Genomic DNA, 17,343 nt, shown 5'->3' with positions numbered 1-17,343 from the left:
TGATGTACCCATTAAGAAAATTGGCCGTTTCCTGGGTGTCGGTTATCAGCTGTCCTGCTTGGTTCAGCAGGGATCCAATGTTACCCTTGCTTTTTTTTATGACTCCCTACATATCTGAAAAAGGACTTTTTGTTATCCTTGATAAGTGAAGCCAGATGGAGCTTGGTTGCAGCCTTGGCTTTCCTGATCCGCTCCCTGCAGGTATGGACCAGTACTCCTCATTGGTGGTAATTCCAGCCTTCCAGCCTTCTAGCCTTTATAAGTCTCTCTTTTGTGGAGTAGGAGGTCCTCAAGTTCCCTGCTGAGCCAAGGGGGTTGCTGTGCCATTTTGCTACCCTTCCTCTGAGATGGGAGGGCCATCCCTTGTGCTGTCAGGATTGCTCCCTTGAGGAGCAACCACTCCTCTTGGACTCTGCTTCCTGTTGAGTCATGGTCCCTTAGGGCCTTGACAATGAGCCTCCTGAGCTTGTCAAAGTCAGCTTTCCTGAAGTCACGGACTTCTGTATTGCTGACTGACTTGCCAGCTTTGCGATAGATAGTAAAGGTGATCAGCTCATGGCCACTATCACCCAGCTTTCCATTGATTCTTAGGTCACTGCTTAGGTCATCCCTTTTGACCAGTACAAGGTCCAGCAATGCTTTACCTCTTGTCAGCCCATAGACTTCTTGAGTCAGGTAGAGCTCATCCATGCACATGAGGAAGCTTTGTGACTGACTGGATGTGGCCAAGTGCTCTTCCCATGAGATGTCTGGGTAGTTAAAGTCTCCCATGACAACCATACACCAAGAACATGCAGCCTCAGCCAGTTCCCTGGCAAATTCTGGTCCAGCTCTTGTTTCTGGTTAGGTCTGTAGTAGACTTGTACCATGATGTCCCCTGTGCCATGTTCCCCACGTATTCTAACCCAGAGAGACTCCATCATCATTCCTGGGTGCCAGTGTCAATTTGCAGGGATGTGTGGCTGTCCTTGACATAGAGAGCTATGCCCCCACCCCTTTTATCTGCATGATCTTGTCTGTACAGGGTATAGCCATCTATACCCTTGTTCAATCTTTGCAGGTTAGTCTAACTTGGCTAGGCTGAACCAGTTTGTTACTGCACAGACATCCCCTCTGGACTGAGAAAATGCAGGCGTATGCCTGCAGTGGCTCAGGCTAGAAGCTGGGGGCACTAGAGCAGCCCTCTCTTCCCTTGCGCAGTGCTGAGCTGACGGAGGCATGGCCAGGCCCCAGCACAATCTCTAATTAGGGAGGCCTGCCTATGCCATCCTAGGCTTTTCCCTGCTGGCTGCTCAAGAGTCAAGTATTGCCAGCCCCCAGCCCCCTGCTAGCACTCAAAGGCAAGGGTGGGTGTGCAGTGCATGTATCTACTAATGATACGGAGCTTTTCAATCTCCCTCCCTGCTTCTTTATACTGTCTGCAGCAAACTAACAGGGAAGCAAGCCAACAGGGGGATGATAACAGCATTTATCACCCCATCAGCAAAACAATTGCCTCTGTCCATTAGTTCAAACTCTTCTTAAACAGCTTACAGGCTGACTTCTTGATTAGCTTCAAAAAGCCCTAAGAGGTCACTGTTCTGTTTGCCTGTCCCAGTGAAATTGCAGATGCACACACACAGACCCCTCTCAGCATTAGCTAGAATATCATGTGGCTAGGGTCCATGTGGCTGGGGTCCATGCTGTGGGAGATGGGAGGGAGTTAGGGAGTTGGGATCCCTGCTTCAGCAGTGAGCAGCAAGGGAGGGGAAATGGGTAGGGCAGGAGGAAGCCAAGCAGACCCTGCTGTGCCTGCAGTCTCTACCAGAGCTCCAGTGAGGGAGCAGAGGGGAGGGGCCAGCCCTGCTGTAGAGCAGAGAGCCCTGCCCAGCCCAGAGAGCATGCTGGGATACTGGGAGAGTCTGGTTTATCTTAAACCAGTAAGGGGTCTGGAACAGACTTTGCATAAACTGGTTTGACCCAAATCAGTTCAATCTGATACTACATTCAACCAGGTTTATCTCAAACCAGTTTCAGCCATTTTCAAACTGGTTTATGTGCGCTGCATGTCTGTTCTGTTACAGGTTTAAAGCAGTTTCTGATCACTTAAACTGTATTATGAGTAATGTCTGTCCCTAGCATATAACAGTACAGGGTACTCGGTTCAAATGGTGTTTAACAGAGTTATTGTGCCATTAAGCGTGCAGAAAAAGTCTAGAATCCTGCCTTGAGTCTCGGCAGGTGAAAACTTTTCCATTCATTTCCAAAACACACTTCTTTCTACTTGTCTGTACATGTATGCTGACAATTATTTGGAATCACAAACAGCTCTTTTAATTTGAAAAGCTGTTTTGTTCAACATTGAAAGTAAGTTTTTAAAATTTAATTTCTTTGTTGTAATTTAATAAAAAAGTATACATTTCACTTGAATATTTTTATTTACTCAAAAGACGTTTCGAGTTGTTCCAGGGCCTGTATGTAAATATTCAGACATTTTTTGAAAACTTTTATTACAGGTATGAAGCTGATTGGAGTCATTCTAATCTGTCTGGTATTTGGGGAGTTTTATAAAATACATATTGTGAGACCAAGAAAGTGGAATAGCTCAGTCAGAGCCATTATTGTCTATTGGAGAAATACATTTATTCAGCATTTTTCCCCGTCATTATTATGCACCACAACAAAATGACTGCTTTAGAGCCATTCTGGTCTATTGGGTAATACATACTATATTTAGGATGTTTGCTGTGGATAGTGAAACCTTTATGAATATTTGTGAGTAAAAAAAAATAAATGCACATGCCAATATTTAAATGAAAATATTCCTTTTTAAATGTTTGTTTCTGTTCTGTGAGTCTGTCACTTTAAAATTATAGCAGGCATGTAGTTCCTCTGAGATTCCAAAATTTAAGAGCCGTGGAGATGCATTACACTATTGCTTCCAAGCTGATGGTCACAAGAATCCCATTCAGTCAAATGGAGTCATTCAGAAATATTGTCCTGTTAAGGAGAAAACATATGCATGCACACCATTGTGGGAATATACCATCTGAGAGCAAATTCCCCTGTGTCTCCTGTGCCTTAATTCTAGCTCAGATATGGGTTTTCTTTGGATGTTTATAGACAGGCTCTGGGGGGGGCGGGGGGGTGCACCTTAATTAGAATAGCTCTAATTAAAGCACCCAGAGCTTCTCCTGTATCAGCATCCCCACACTGAAAAATGACAGTGGGGGTGCTTTAACTAAACTTGTCAAACAAGCTTTAGTTAAAGTGCCCCCACCATCATTTTGCAGAGTAAGGATGATGATGCACAAGATGCCGGAGTCTGCTGGAGCACACTAGTTACCACACTTCAGCAGACTCAATTAATCGAGTCTGCTCCAACATGCTGTAATTACAGCATATCAGAGAAGCCTCTCTGCACATGTATAGGTGCCCAAAGCTTTAAAATCAGCTGCTTTTTGGGAAGGAATTATTTCTAGCTTACAACATTTGGGCTGGTAAGAAACATAGTGCAAAGTGATTTTTTTTCTTCTTTGGTGTTCTTTCTTGGCATATATTTAGGTATATTTCTTAAAATTAGAAAGCTGTCTCCAGTGCTTACTCGATTTAGCTTGAATTTATCTGCATCTACATGCGATTCAATTAGTTCATTTACATGGCTCTAACAGTGGACCGCACTTTTCCTGTTAGAAATCCAACTATACTTCCAGCAAACAGACTAAGTTATGGCCATATTCATTTCAGAATTTTACTTCTGAAAGCTCTTTGTGTGCTCCATCACCAGAGTCTCCATGGGATCATCACTGTTTCACAGCTGGGAAGCTGAGGCACAGAGAAAATAAATAAGGAATCTGAGGTCACTCAGGAAATCTGTTTCAGAAGACAAAAGTAAGGCTAGGTGTTTCGTTCTATGCAGTCAAGCTATTCTTCTTCCCTTAGAGAGGAATTGGTCTGTTCAGACTTTTACAAATAAATACAAAACAAGCATCCAATGAGTTATAAGGTTCTGACTCATAAAACTAACCACGGTCTCATAGACTTGTCATTTGTTTATTTTTAAAGAGTTGTTTCCAAGTTTCTCTTAAAAGCATATTATTACAGTGAATTAAAAAAAACCATGAAAATAACTTACTGTATCACCTGGTAACAATGCTAATGTCTCAGAGCCATTGGCTATCTGAGGAGAAACTGTAAGAGCAGTCTGTCATATGAACATCAGCCTTGTACCATTTTAAGGGATGAATGTTATACTTAGTAAACATATTTCTTCAGGATTTAATTATAATTTATAGTACAATGCACAACATTTGTTTTCCAATCATCATTTTATTGTTCTTCTGCCTTTTCTCTAAGTTTATAAATAAATTGTGTATGTGTCTGTGTGTATGCATATATGTGTGTCTGTGTGTGTATATATATGTACACATATGCAGTATAATAAGAAGTAGTGTAATGGGGAAAACAGACGGCTTGTGTGTGATGTATTATTGGCATTTTTCTTTCAAATTACTGTTTTCTTGCTGCTTTGGGAAAAAGCCATGATTTTGCTGCTATTAGTACACTTTTAACAATCTGGAATAAATTCCTCATCTTATCCATGTGACTCATCCAATGCCCATTTTTACATTTTAATGCAAACCCCTACATATGTGCTGGTAATACCACAAAAATAAGATGTTTCTTCGTGGAAATTTTTATAGAATTTGGATACTGATCAAATATTTTTAGAAGTGGAAAATTAATGCAGCTTGACCATGTAAATGATATTTTTTATATGAAAAAGACTTTAGTATTCATGTCTCTCTCATACACACACGTTTGTGTATTCCTTTGTGTAAATCTTAAATAATGAATCCCTATCAAAGTTAATAAATTACTAACTTAACAGTGTATGGCATACAGCAAGTAACCCAATGACATGATGTTGACATTGAGGTTTTATGTGCTACAGTGGCACAGTTTGATTTTTAAAGATGTGCCAAGGCAAAATGGGTTTGGCAAACATTTCAATCCCTAATAACCCACTAACAGACTATGTATTTTTTTAAACCTGTAGTACCGGCTATAGACTGTTGCCCCTAAATGGCCATAAAAACATACTTTGAGATTTGTGTCTTTCTCAAAACCTACATTTTCAAAAACCATTCAGTTGATGTACCATGTTGGGCTGCCTCAGTCATGCCATGTTATGAAACCTAATGCAATGTGACTGATGCAGGCTGACATGATGTGTCACAAAGCAGCATATCAGATCCTGAATTTTAAAGAGAAAGAAAAGAAAAAAAAACTTTTTTTCCTGAAAGCCTAAATTAACAAAGAAAGATCTATTTATATATTTATTTATTTTAAAACAATACTTTTGACCTCTGGATTCTTTTTTCCAGTTGCTACAGAGAGAAGTTTTCTTTCATGACATGGATGTTTATCCTGTTCAAGCTGTGTATTCTCATCAGGGCAGAGACAGATCGAGTCTGGCTTATTTCCCTTTCACCTCTTAAGCCTGATTCTGCAAGGTCCTGGGTACTTCCAAATTCTGCTAGCTTCAGTAAATGCAGCCGGTACCCACTATCACTAATTACAGGTGCACTCTGCACCTTTCACAGTCCTGGGTACTCTTTCAGTCCAGCCTCCATTTTCTCTTCTTTACTTGATACTTCATACTGTTTCATGAGCTTCATGACTTTACAATCTCTGTTTTCAGTCCAAGGAGTTAAAAGAGGTCTTCACATATTGGGGTGTACTATTTCAAAGCCCAGTTGTTTGAACTGCAAACAGTATTGCCCTCTTTCCTCTCCTTCATATATGAACAGGCTGCTCCATAATTTGCTCACCATGCTGGCCCACCTTAAACTTAATTCTTCCACACGGTGTCACAATGCGTTACACATTCTCCTCTGAACCATCAGAAAGAGTTCTTTGTTTTAAAAGGGCTTTCAGATGATTTATTAGAAGATGCATAGAAGGTAAAATACATACGAACTATAACTTGCTAAGAAAGGACCTACCAACAACCACCAGAGAAAACGTTATAAATTTATTGCCAACTTATCTAGGAAGGGTTATTTTAAAAACTTGCTGTCCACGACATGTTTTGAGCTGTAATTAATAGAAGGGATACCCAAGAGAAATGGGCATTTTCCTTCATCCGTTAGTTGCAAGCAAATTGCAGATACAGTTATCTTTGCAAGTAAGAATAATCTCTAGATTTTATACTACTTCTGCTGTAAACAATGTAGCACTTGCTTTCCTTTGACCCTCCCTCTGTATACATATTTATATATTATTCATACTGGATTAAAAATGAATGTGCTCTTTACCACAATTGTACTGCATAGTGACAATACAAATTAACTTATTGTGTACTTACTTTTCACATGGCAGTGATGTGAAAATCTGATGGCCTCAAAAAGTAAATTGTAGGGGGGGAGGAAAAGACAATGTAGAAATGTTTCTATATCGATTCGTTTGATATTGTCTTATGACTTAATTTTTTAAAATTAATACATAATATCCTCCATGTCTACTTGCAGAATTTTGAATTAATGTGGTTCTGAGGGGAATTAGCTTGTTTTTATTTTCACAAACATTAAGGATGCTTATTGCATGCTTTGTGCATTCTTTGTTTAAAATGTATTTTAATGTGCCAGTGAATTAATTAATATTAACATTTTAATGATTGTCATTCATGGCCAGACTAATTCCTCAAAGAACTGGCCACTCACATCCCATACTAAGTGAGACCACCTACTATTAATGCTGCCTAATATTTTCCATTAAAATTCCTATCTTCACTCACTTATAATTTTGCCAAACTTTTTAACTATTTGGATTGAGATTTGCTGTGGAAGCCTGCTTCAAACTCAGATTTTTTTTGGAAAATTTCAATCAAAAGAAGGGGAAGGGAGAATAGAGACTGGTGTGATGGGGAGCTTATGTTTTGGGCTAAGGCACACATGGGGCCATATACTGAACAAGAAAACAACATATTGAATATGTAAGAGTATGTATAAGCCTTAGTTCAGGAGATGAACTTAGATCATGAAAGAGTTGAACCAATCCAGGAAGGGGTTAATCTGATCTAGAGAATGCCTACATATGTTTGCAGCACAGACATGGGGCTGGGCAAGCCCAGTAACTTGCTCCAGCCCCAGGCTGTGCTGTTCCTACCTCCCTACCCTAATCCCTAACACCTAATAATATTTTAGCTCCCTTTCCCGCCTTCCCCCCAACCCCCAGGATCTGTCAGTGTGCCCCCCTGCAATCTCCCCCGTCCCTGCCCCCCTACTCCCTGAGTTATTCATCTCAGGTAGCAAACATGGCTCCCTATCTAGGTTTAGGCAGCTTAAAATAAGCTGCCTAAACCTAGATTGGGTGTGGCAAAAGCTTGTTCATACCTAAATGAAGAGGTTGCCCATATTGCTGACTTTCTAGTTATCTACACATTATACTTATCTTTTTGCATAGTTTCTCTGTGTAATACAGAGTTAAGCTTACAACAGTTCAATCTACTGTCTGTTTCCAATACTTGAAATCAGTTTAAATGTAAATAGATGAATGAAAATATGCTACAAAAAAGAAAGCTAACCTCCTTTCTGTACAGTTAATAGTGTTCTGCCTGGGTCTAATCCAAATTCACTGAAGACAATAAGCCTACTTACTACATTGGCTATGGTTCTGGACACGTTCTGATAAAATTAGATCATGCAATTTTAAATGTTCATATACAGACACTTGTGTTGACCCCAGACTTTGTAACAAATTAGCTTTAATAAATATATATCAATCATTGCACTTATATTTTAACTTTCATCCTTGCTTCTGTTATAGCCTCCATTATAAATTCACTACAACATATTAATGGGCTTTTTTTTTTTTACCATGGCAAGATTTAGTTCTATATACACACTTTTTTATCAGTCTATAAATAGTTCTATATATACACTTTTATCAGTCTATAAAATCCTGTATTCCTTTTAATCAGATAGGATGACCTCATTTCCACCAAGAATTCTATTGAGGGGCATACAATATAGCCTTCTGGTGATATCAAGGAACCTGGTGTCAGGAGATATGGGTTTTATTCCTGATGGCAAAGGTATGAGCTTGAGGAATGCACTTGGCCTCTCAGTAGCTCAGTTCCCTCATTTGTAACAAAGGGTAATAATAGTTACCTGTCTCAGTAAAGGTTCACTATATAGCAAAGCATTACTTGTTATCAGCAAGCACAGGTTCCAGGATTTTCGGTATAGATTGTACCTTCATATTAAAATAATTCTTTAGTGCTCCTCAGCATAAGTCACCAGTTGAACAAACCAAAAGAATTTTAAATGTCATAATCCCCACTGACCCTAGCCAAAAGAGATCAAACTTATACGTTACTGGCTTCTCATTCCAAGGTGAGACATTTCACTTTTTCTGAGAAACGAAGACTTCATTGTGGTTCCTTGGAACTTTATTGAACCTTTCTTTCTTCTGAGTTTTCCTATCATCCAAAATGTAGAGTCAGCTTTCCTTCATTCCATGAGTGTATCCATTTTCTGTGCACAAATACAACTTACACAGGTCCAAAACTGATATGCTCAAAATGTGGTACTCTCATTATAGACATATGGCTTTTTTGATTTTAGAGCTGATCATGAGAGGCTTTAGGCAAGTCTTGTTATCCTATACTTGATTAATTCTTCAAGCCCTCTTGCTGAAATTCCTCAGAGAAAGTCTTGACCCACTCTAACCTCTGTAACTATACATATTTTTAATTTTATTCCCACTTCCCTTGGAAGTTTGACTTTAGCAATACTAATAATTTCTGGATTTGATCTCTGTTTCTTGAGCAATTGGTTAGGAAGAATTCCCTTCTCTATCCTGTGAGAGGAGCAGAAAAACCTCCTGCAAGTGAACCCTGAAATATATGTAGAAATCAAGGGTACCTATCAGGGGTGTGTGAAATGGGCCGTATTTGATTCGGATTTGGATTTGACCCAAATTGGGGACAGTGAGTCAATTCATTGATTCGGATCACTGTCCCTAATTCGATTCAGCCAAATCCAAATCTGAGGATTCAATGCTGATTCAGCCACCGATGCAGCTTAATTTTTTTTATACATACATACCTCTTGGTACCAAGCACAGTTCATGATTGCTGCAATGCTGGGGCAGATGGAGTGTCCCACAGGGAGGCCCCCCCCCCACATGCTCGGTGGTGGACCCAGAAACGAAGACTTAATACACATGATGCTGTGATGTTTTATTTAGAGAGGTTCTCTGGGAAACACTCTAATTAAAATACCCCCTTCCCACCCCACTCCCCAAGCACATGTATAGGCAGCCCAACACATTTATATTCTAGGGACCCATTTAGGCAGTCTTTTAGCTACCTGGGTAAACCATTTTGTGTGGAAGGTCTCCTAACACAAATGCCATTTCTTCAGGAACCTCCTCCACACCAAAACCTTCTAACCCTTACTTACAGGATGCATGCCTCAGATAATGGAGTAAGTGACTGTGTGCTGACTTCAACAGCTCTGTCCTCCTGTGTGGTAGCTAGAATCTTTTGTATGGACTCAGACTTCAGGTTCTATCCCCTAGGTTTTCCAGTGAAAACAGCAGGTTATTTGCAGGCCAAAGCAGTAATTCTGCTCACATCTCATTTGTGAAGTGGGCTTTCTTACTAGCAGATGCTCCAGAACACCCACCAGGATAAAACCAGCTGTCAGTTCAGAACCACCTTTCTGGTAGGAGTAACAAATGAGCAGCATACCTGACTTCCACTTAGATAGGTAAAATTCATGTCAAAACGTATAGAATGCCAGTGGCTGTTGGTCACGGCTCAGAGGTACAGCTGGAGTCGGGTTATAATGGCTCCTTCCAACCTTGGGTAGGACAGCAGTGTTTCAAACTTGAAATAGCTTATTCCATCTCATGCATGCATAGCATATAACATAGAAACAGGAAAGGGAAAAAAACCAGATCTTGAAATCTGGATATTGGGTATTGTTTTTCACTTGCCCTGACTTTATGTAGATGGTCTGGCACATTTATTTATTCATTTATTTGAGCAAATTAAAGCAAGCTAAGCACATTTGACCTCAGATGGTCCTGGTTTAAGTTAATTTGAGAGACAAAGCTCATAAACTTCCAGTAAAACACATCAACAACTTCCCAGCATAGATTGAAATGTGATTGCTGAAACATAACCTCCAAAGCCAGATACAACACCGACATTCGAAGTCACAATAAACTGAAAAATAATGCAGGCTGTGTAGGAAAACTCACTAAAAAGTGCTTTAGTTTACCTTCATTTTGCTGTTTGGTTACTACTTCATATACAAATGCTAGAATCTAGCCTCGTGTGTTGTCCAGATTAGTTTGGGCATTTTATTCTTAACTTGCTGATAATCTTTGGCCTCAGTCCAGTAATTTCTTTCATATGTGTATAACTTTATTTCGGTGGGACTACTCATGTGAGTAAAGTTATGTATGTGCATAAATGTTTACAGGCTTAAGGCCTTGGTTATCTCAACCCCATTATTTATTTCAATTTAAAAAAGATAGTTCTGCCATTAAAATGAAACATACTCTGAATCCTGCCCAAAGACAAAGTATCTGCACTTGACAAGGATCTGCACATTGTCATTCTTGCATTGTTGTTCAATTAAAAAAAAGATAATCAACAAATAGAAAAGAATTTAGTCCATTACAGGGTTAAACTTTATTTACAAGGATTTAATTTGGAACACAGAGCAGATGATTTACTATTGTGCTACTTGAGGGTAAGGGAATGGCTGTAGTATTTTTATAACTGTCCCAAGAGATGAGTTTTTAAAGATGCAGTTTTCATGAATAGGTCTCATCAAAAGCACCGTGAATTTCTTCCTGTTGCTGAACACACGCAGCAGTTTCTTCTAGCTGTGTTTCTTTGTTATACTTTGTAGAGAACTAGCTTGCAGTAAAAATGTAAATATCAGAAAAACTAACCAGCCTTTTGTCTGTCATACAGGTCACAGGCCTTTCCAGTGCAGATACTGCCCATACAGTGCCTCTCAGAAGGGAAATCTGAAGACCCATGTTCTTTGTGTCCATCGCATGCCTTTTGACAACAGCCAGTATCCAGATCGCAGGTTCAAGCGCTCCAGAGTTGACTCCGAGGCTTCTGGGAATTTAGAGGAACCTGCAGCTGTCAAACCTGGGAGCTCAGCAGAGCTAACGGAGGAGGGCAGCAAGGCCCAAGAGTAATGCAGCTGAACAAATCAATCTGTATATTGCAATATTATTTTACACAGTTTTTAGATATGCATTTGGGTAAGAGTTTGCTAACTGCGTTCCAAGGAAAAGAATCATGTACAAACTCCCAGACATGTACAGGATGTTTAAAACATTTAAAATTATATATATTACAAAAAAGAAAAAAGAAAAGAAAAAGAAAAGAAAAAAAATCCCAGCCCTTGAAAATGGCTGCTAAACTGTTACCTGGCAACAAGTACTTCCAAACAATGTAGGTGGGATAATAAAGTGATTTTAAAATGTTAGGAGGTTGTTAGTTATTTAAAAAGCAGGGCAAATTCAAACTTTAAAGTGGTCTTTGTCCAAAAATAATGCTCTTAACAGAAAAATGATACCGTCTAAATGATTTAGTGTTGCCTTGAAGATTGAGGGGCTGTGTTTTCATTGTTGAAAACACCTTTATAATATGACACCAGCTGCTGTCATTTGCCTAGCATAGTAATGAGATGTGTTGGTAGACTGCCATGGTGCCAGTCTGACTGGAGCTGTCATTGCAGAGAAAATCAATTCAAGTGGTGTTGCAACTGCACTATAGAAGAAATCTTAGACGGCCCATAAGCTAGGGTCAGTACTGACCTGTACTGAAAAGGATTGTGATATTACATTTTCAGTTTTTTTTTAAAAAAAAATATACAGCCAAATGAATCAATGGTTAGAAAGGATCTGCAGACCAATGAGTTAGTGCAGATTTGTGGTGTAATTCCAGTTTTTTAGATCAACTTGCAGTATTGAGGGAAATGCTTTTATTCTTTTTTTTTTGCCTTGTTGATGAAGAAGTAGGTTGTTATAAGAGTAGAAGTACAATATATTAAAATATTGTTTAGTGAAACTAGTCAGCCTTATCTATAGAAAGTGCTGGTGACAAACAGATTTTTATTAAATAGAGGGTTGTTTTTTTCTTTTTTCATTTTCTTTCTTCTTTCTGTTCTTCTTTTCTTCTTTCGTTTCTGTTCTTTTTACTTGAATGAAGGATTCCCCAGTCATGATTAGTTTCCATTTGCTAGGTTTTATAAGTGTTACAGACATAGTGCAGGAGTTTCTTCTGGAGCAAGCTCTTATGAAGTAGCTTGACCTAAAATATGAATCCAAACATCCTGCTCTTTGTCTCTAATGAAGAGAAGTGTTTTAGCTAATATTTCTTTGTTTTTGTAAAACAAATGTGTTCTATATTTTTGCAGATTTTAGCTTTTCTACTGATTGGATCCTCCAAATTTATTATGTTCTTTGCCACATAGGAAGCTTTTGAGAGACTATAATGAAACACATAATTAAAAAAAAATAAGAATAATAGTTAAAGGTTTATTCTTAAATCCGCTTGAATGGCATAAAAAATTAGCCTTTTAATGTACTTCCTTTGATAGAAGCAAAATCGGTGCTGTTTATTATGATGGTATAGAAGTATTAACTTCTTCTAAAACAAAATCATCTAGACTTAAAAAAAAAAAGTCAATATTTCTTTGCAGGCTGGGAGCACAGAGTAAAACCCCAGGGCCTTAAAACTTCAGCTCTGCCTAAAGCAGTTTACAAAAAATACTAAACTGCAATCAATGTAAATAAAATTCTTAGCGCTACCCTGAGACTGGAAAAAAAATCTCAGGCTAATAAGGAATACGGTTTGCATATGCTGTCGGAAAGGATGTCATCCAACTGAAGTCTCAGTTTAAATGAGGTCACTGTGTAACTTGGACCCATCTGGCACAGAGCAAGCTGCTTTTTCTTGTTTTTCTAGTATAGTTCTCACTGCCTTACTTAAATCGAGTTGATAAACTTAATGCAACTGTTTCTATGATCCTAGAGAAAGGATTGAAATGTTATTGAAACTTTCTGACTGTAGTAAGCTTTAGGATTTTAACTGCACTACTGTGTTTGGTGACTGTGTCAGTCGCTTGCTTTTGTGTGTTTGCGCCGCCTTCAGTATCTTAGCAAAAAAGAAAAAAAAAACAAAAAAAACCCAACAAAAAAATCCCCCTCCCCGCCCCCCCACACATTCCATTTCTTGCACTTTTTGAGCTCTTTCAGTATTCTTTTGTGTCTTCTGAGCATTTTCAGATACGACAGGCAATAATTCTGTTTGTGACACTGGAAACATCTCCCGTTCTTTGTGATGTGTGTGTTGATTCCATTTGGTCCGGTGCTACTGTCCCTATTTTCCCCTCTGACATAGACCTTTTTTCCAGAACATTTGTAACTTGTAATACAAACAAGTGACAGCAGCAGTGATGCATTGTCAGTTTCTGAATATCATCATGCTTCTCATATCTAAACATGTCAAGTTTTTTCTCTGTAACTTCTGTAGTCTGTGATACTGGTCATAATACTGTCTACATTCCTACACAAAGAAAAATTTCTATCTTGGAGGAAATCTGAGATCAATAGAGTAGAGGATTTTGTTGCTATGCTTGTAACAATTAGAAAACTTTGTATTTAAAGTTTATTCTTGGTCATTATTTATTATTATAATACATCAGTTGACAGAACTTTATTCTGGTATAGAAGTATTAAAAGTTGTTTTTTCAGCAATGACTGTTTTCTTTCTGCTGTTAGAATAAAAATGTCTTTGAAGCAGTACAGTTTTATCCAGTGTTTTACGCAATAAAACCTCTACCTCTGAAAAAAAGTTTTCCTACTCGCTTATGTTTATTAGGAACAGTTAAAATGTTATTTTCTGCAGCTCTGTCAGATTTTAAAAAATTAATGTCAGTAAATTCACAGTTGTTAGGCAGTTACTGGAGTGTATTATGCTGGGTGTGTGTGCTCAGTTCACTTATTAATCTGAACAAATCTATATACAGTATATACATATATATATATTATATATTGTGCTTAATTAAAAGACTGTGGAAATCTGTTTTAGCATGTAGTAATAATTGTTTTATATAATACTACTTATGTACTATAGAAAAAGTCTTGGGGTCTATCAAGCTTTGATTTTAAAGTGTTTGAAGTGTGTATCATACACTATGATGTATAAAGTCATGTTTTCATATTAAAAAAAAGCATTTGTTTGTATAGATCATATATTTGGCTTTAGAAAACTGTGAGGTTTATTGTAATGGTGCATGTAAAGAAAATTGCCTACATTTTAAAGGATTTTGCAAGTGCAAGATGCCCTCGTATTCTACCGGATGCATCATTATTCTTCCTGTATGTGGTTTGATTTTCATACTTGGAAGCAACTAAATTAAAAGATCTGAAGTTCTTGACTGCCACTCATTGAAAAGAATAACAATGATTAACGATAAATGGATGCACCAAAGCTGCAAAAATACTTCTAGAGTACAGAAAGTAGAAGCTGAGGGAGGGGAGGGAGGGAACTGGAGGGGGAGAAGATAGCCTGGCACAGAAAAACTGAGAAGGGAAAGATGTTGTGTAGGCATGGGAAACCAGTCATACTCTAAAAAGATGTCATACTACATCTGAGCTGCTTCTCCACTAGGGCTAATGTACAAAATTACTTTTAAGTGTTAAGAACAGAAGACTAGCATTGAGAAAATTCAGAGTTAATCAGTGGTTCAAAGTTACATCTAGCAATTGATTTTTCACTTTGATGTGCAGAATGCAAATATTGCAGAGACAAATCATGCGACTAGTGTCATTTAAGAGAAAAATGAAAGGCTGGATGTTCCTAGAAAAAACTGCATCCACAGTAGATCAAATTTGGGTTTCAGTTCAAAAAGTTCATCAAAATGAACAATAGTACATATATTTGGGGGGATGCATAATATTTCTTGGTATAAACCATTCTCTCATCCTGACAAAAGTATAGTACGTAAAAATGACACATTGAGAGGACAAAAGGTGTCTGCTGGAGTCTGTGAACCACATGCTGCCTTACTGTAGGGATGCTTTCATATCAAGAAGTCATGGTATCTGGGAGTCAGGCAAAATAAATCTTTTTTTTTCCTTCAAAGTATTTACAAGCCTACTTTCAAGTTCAGTAGTCATTCCCTGAAACTTTGGGTCCCATTTTTTAAGCACAGACAATCTCTATGCACCTTGATGGAAATGTTCACAAATAACAATCTCCTTTGTGCTCATGCTAGGAAGCTGCTATTAACGGTACACACATCCTATAGGAACCTTGAAAAAGAACCACCGTGAGGCCTTGTACCACGAAACATGGCAACAGCGGCCAAGTATTCTACGGGAAGCAGAATGTCTGAAAGAGTTAAATGCTGTTTTCTCACAAAAAGTCCATTTATGAAGATTTTTGTTAGCCCAGCTGATCAGCAGCCTTCATATGCAGATGGTGAATGTCTTGACAAGAGTCTTTCTACCTAACATCAGAAAGCTGCTCCCAGCTTTAAGATAATGTTTCTTGTTGAAACTTTTATAAGGACTATAACCCCTCTGTCTATTGTAATTTGGGAATTGAATATTTCCCCTATCTGTTTAACATCTGTATTGTAACAGTATATTATAAAAATCTCACCTTGTGTATTGTAAGCACGATCCCAGTGAAATTATTCTTAAGTATTGTGTTTTTCATTTCTGGATATCACTGCTTGGCATGATCTACCAAAGTGGAAGTATGTTTCCATAGGGAAGGTTGGGAGGGGGGAGGGGGGAAGGTAAAGCTACGGTGTAATGTAATATTAAAAATGTACCCCAGCTGAGCATTATATGCAGGGATTGTAAAAAGTTCTGCAGCTCCTCACCTGTTGGTGTTGCTAAAAGTGTTTTTCTTTTTTTAAAAAAAAAACAGTCTTCAATGAACAGGGAAATCGCAGGAAAAGAGGAGGAAGAAAATTTAAATGATCCCAGAGTGAACTGTTTTGCTGTTAATACAGAAATACAGAGCAAGACACATTTAATGGGCTCTATTTTTTATTATACTATGCTGAATAATTAAGTTTGAGGCTAAGTGTCACATAGATTTATCTTTTAATTAAAAAAGCATGGTTCACGCATATTTGAGTGGTAGTCCAAATAAATGCAATATAGAAATTTATGTTTGTTTATCTAGGTGTTAATTACCTAGAGATTGTTCTGGATTACTTCTTTTTATAAAGTGTCATAGGCTCATGTCACAAGTAATAAAGCTTAACAGTGGAACCTTATCAATTTGCTAACTATAATGCTAGTGTGACCTGAAGGAAGAGGGGAAAAAAAACTTTGGAAAATGTTCTGTGTGCGTACCCCATTCAACACACACAAAAAAACCCACACATAGAACAAAGCAATCATTTAAAAAATGTTCTCGTAAGTAAAAGTACAAATATATCTTCAGTGTTTTACAGCCTTCCATACATGTAATTATTTATATAGCACACTGTTATTTATGCTTGTGTGCTACATGTTCTGCAGACAGGCACAGTGAGCAACAAAACATAGTTTACCTGATGGGCAAGCTAGTACATTTAATATATATTGTAACATTTGCACACCCAACACTATTTAAGGCAAAATGTAGCAGATGTAATATTCTTAATATTTTTTAACAGTAGATCTAGAAAGCAATAGGAAGAGAAATGCAAAACTGGAACGTAAAGATAGAAGATCATGAATTTCAATGGTGCAAACAGAGGGAAAAATTGTGTACAGACGCAAATTGTTCATCAAATTCTCTGTCAGTCTGTTTTTTCTTTGTTTATGACCAGAATTTATGTTACAGTCCCACAGAATCATGTGGAATGAAACTGAGCAGTGGCAGGATAAGCTAACTTCACAGCACATTCAAATCAATTGAGATGACGCCAATTTACAGCAAGCGAGGATCTGGCCCTGGGCTTTGAAAGGCTAAGGAATCTTTTTGACTGGGTTTTTCTGTTGGGTGGGGGGGAAAACGACACATTTTGCATTATTTATCTATGTTTTGCTTACAGTTCTGATGACCTGAAATAATATTATCTTGCTGTTATACCACATTATGTTGCATTTTTGAGAATCTCTACTTTCTGGTATCACAAAGAAATCAATGAAAATGACTCCAAGAGTTCATGCTCATTAATTCTTGCTTGATCTACAGTTTCTCAGAAGGTGAAGAAGCCTAGAAACAAAGTAATAAAAGGTAACTTCTGTTTATTACATAGCGATTATTCCTGCAGAACAGATTCCACGAGCTTTGTTTGTAGTAGTAGA

General features: G+C 38.0%; 1 protein-coding gene across 13 annotated transcripts in view; it reads left to right on the top strand.

The window, feature by feature from the left end:
• Window positions 1-14,538, top strand: part of ZNF536 (zinc finger protein 536) — a 451,836-nt gene extending 437,298 nt beyond the window's left edge. For all 13 annotated transcript variants that reach the window (XM_090062633.1, XM_090062643.1, XM_090062642.1 and 10 more), the window contains one exon: window positions 10,979-14,538. In XM_090062633.1, coding sequence (XP_089918759.1) covers window positions 10,979-11,214 — 236 coding nt within the window. In that variant the 3' untranslated portion in view covers window positions 11,215-14,538. The remainder of the gene's footprint in view (window positions 1-10,978) is intronic.
• Window positions 14,539-17,343: the final 2,805 nt, after the last annotated feature.

This window comes from Crocodylus siamensis, chromosome 9 (assembly GCF_052110815.1).
Source record: "Crocodylus siamensis isolate JL-2025a chromosome 9, ASM5211081v1, whole genome shotgun sequence".
NCBI classification, from domain to species: Eukaryota; Metazoa; Chordata; order Crocodylia; family Crocodylidae; genus Crocodylus; species Crocodylus siamensis.
Note: the sequence above shows the minus strand (reverse complement) of the source record. Positions and strands in the feature narration are given on the sequence as shown.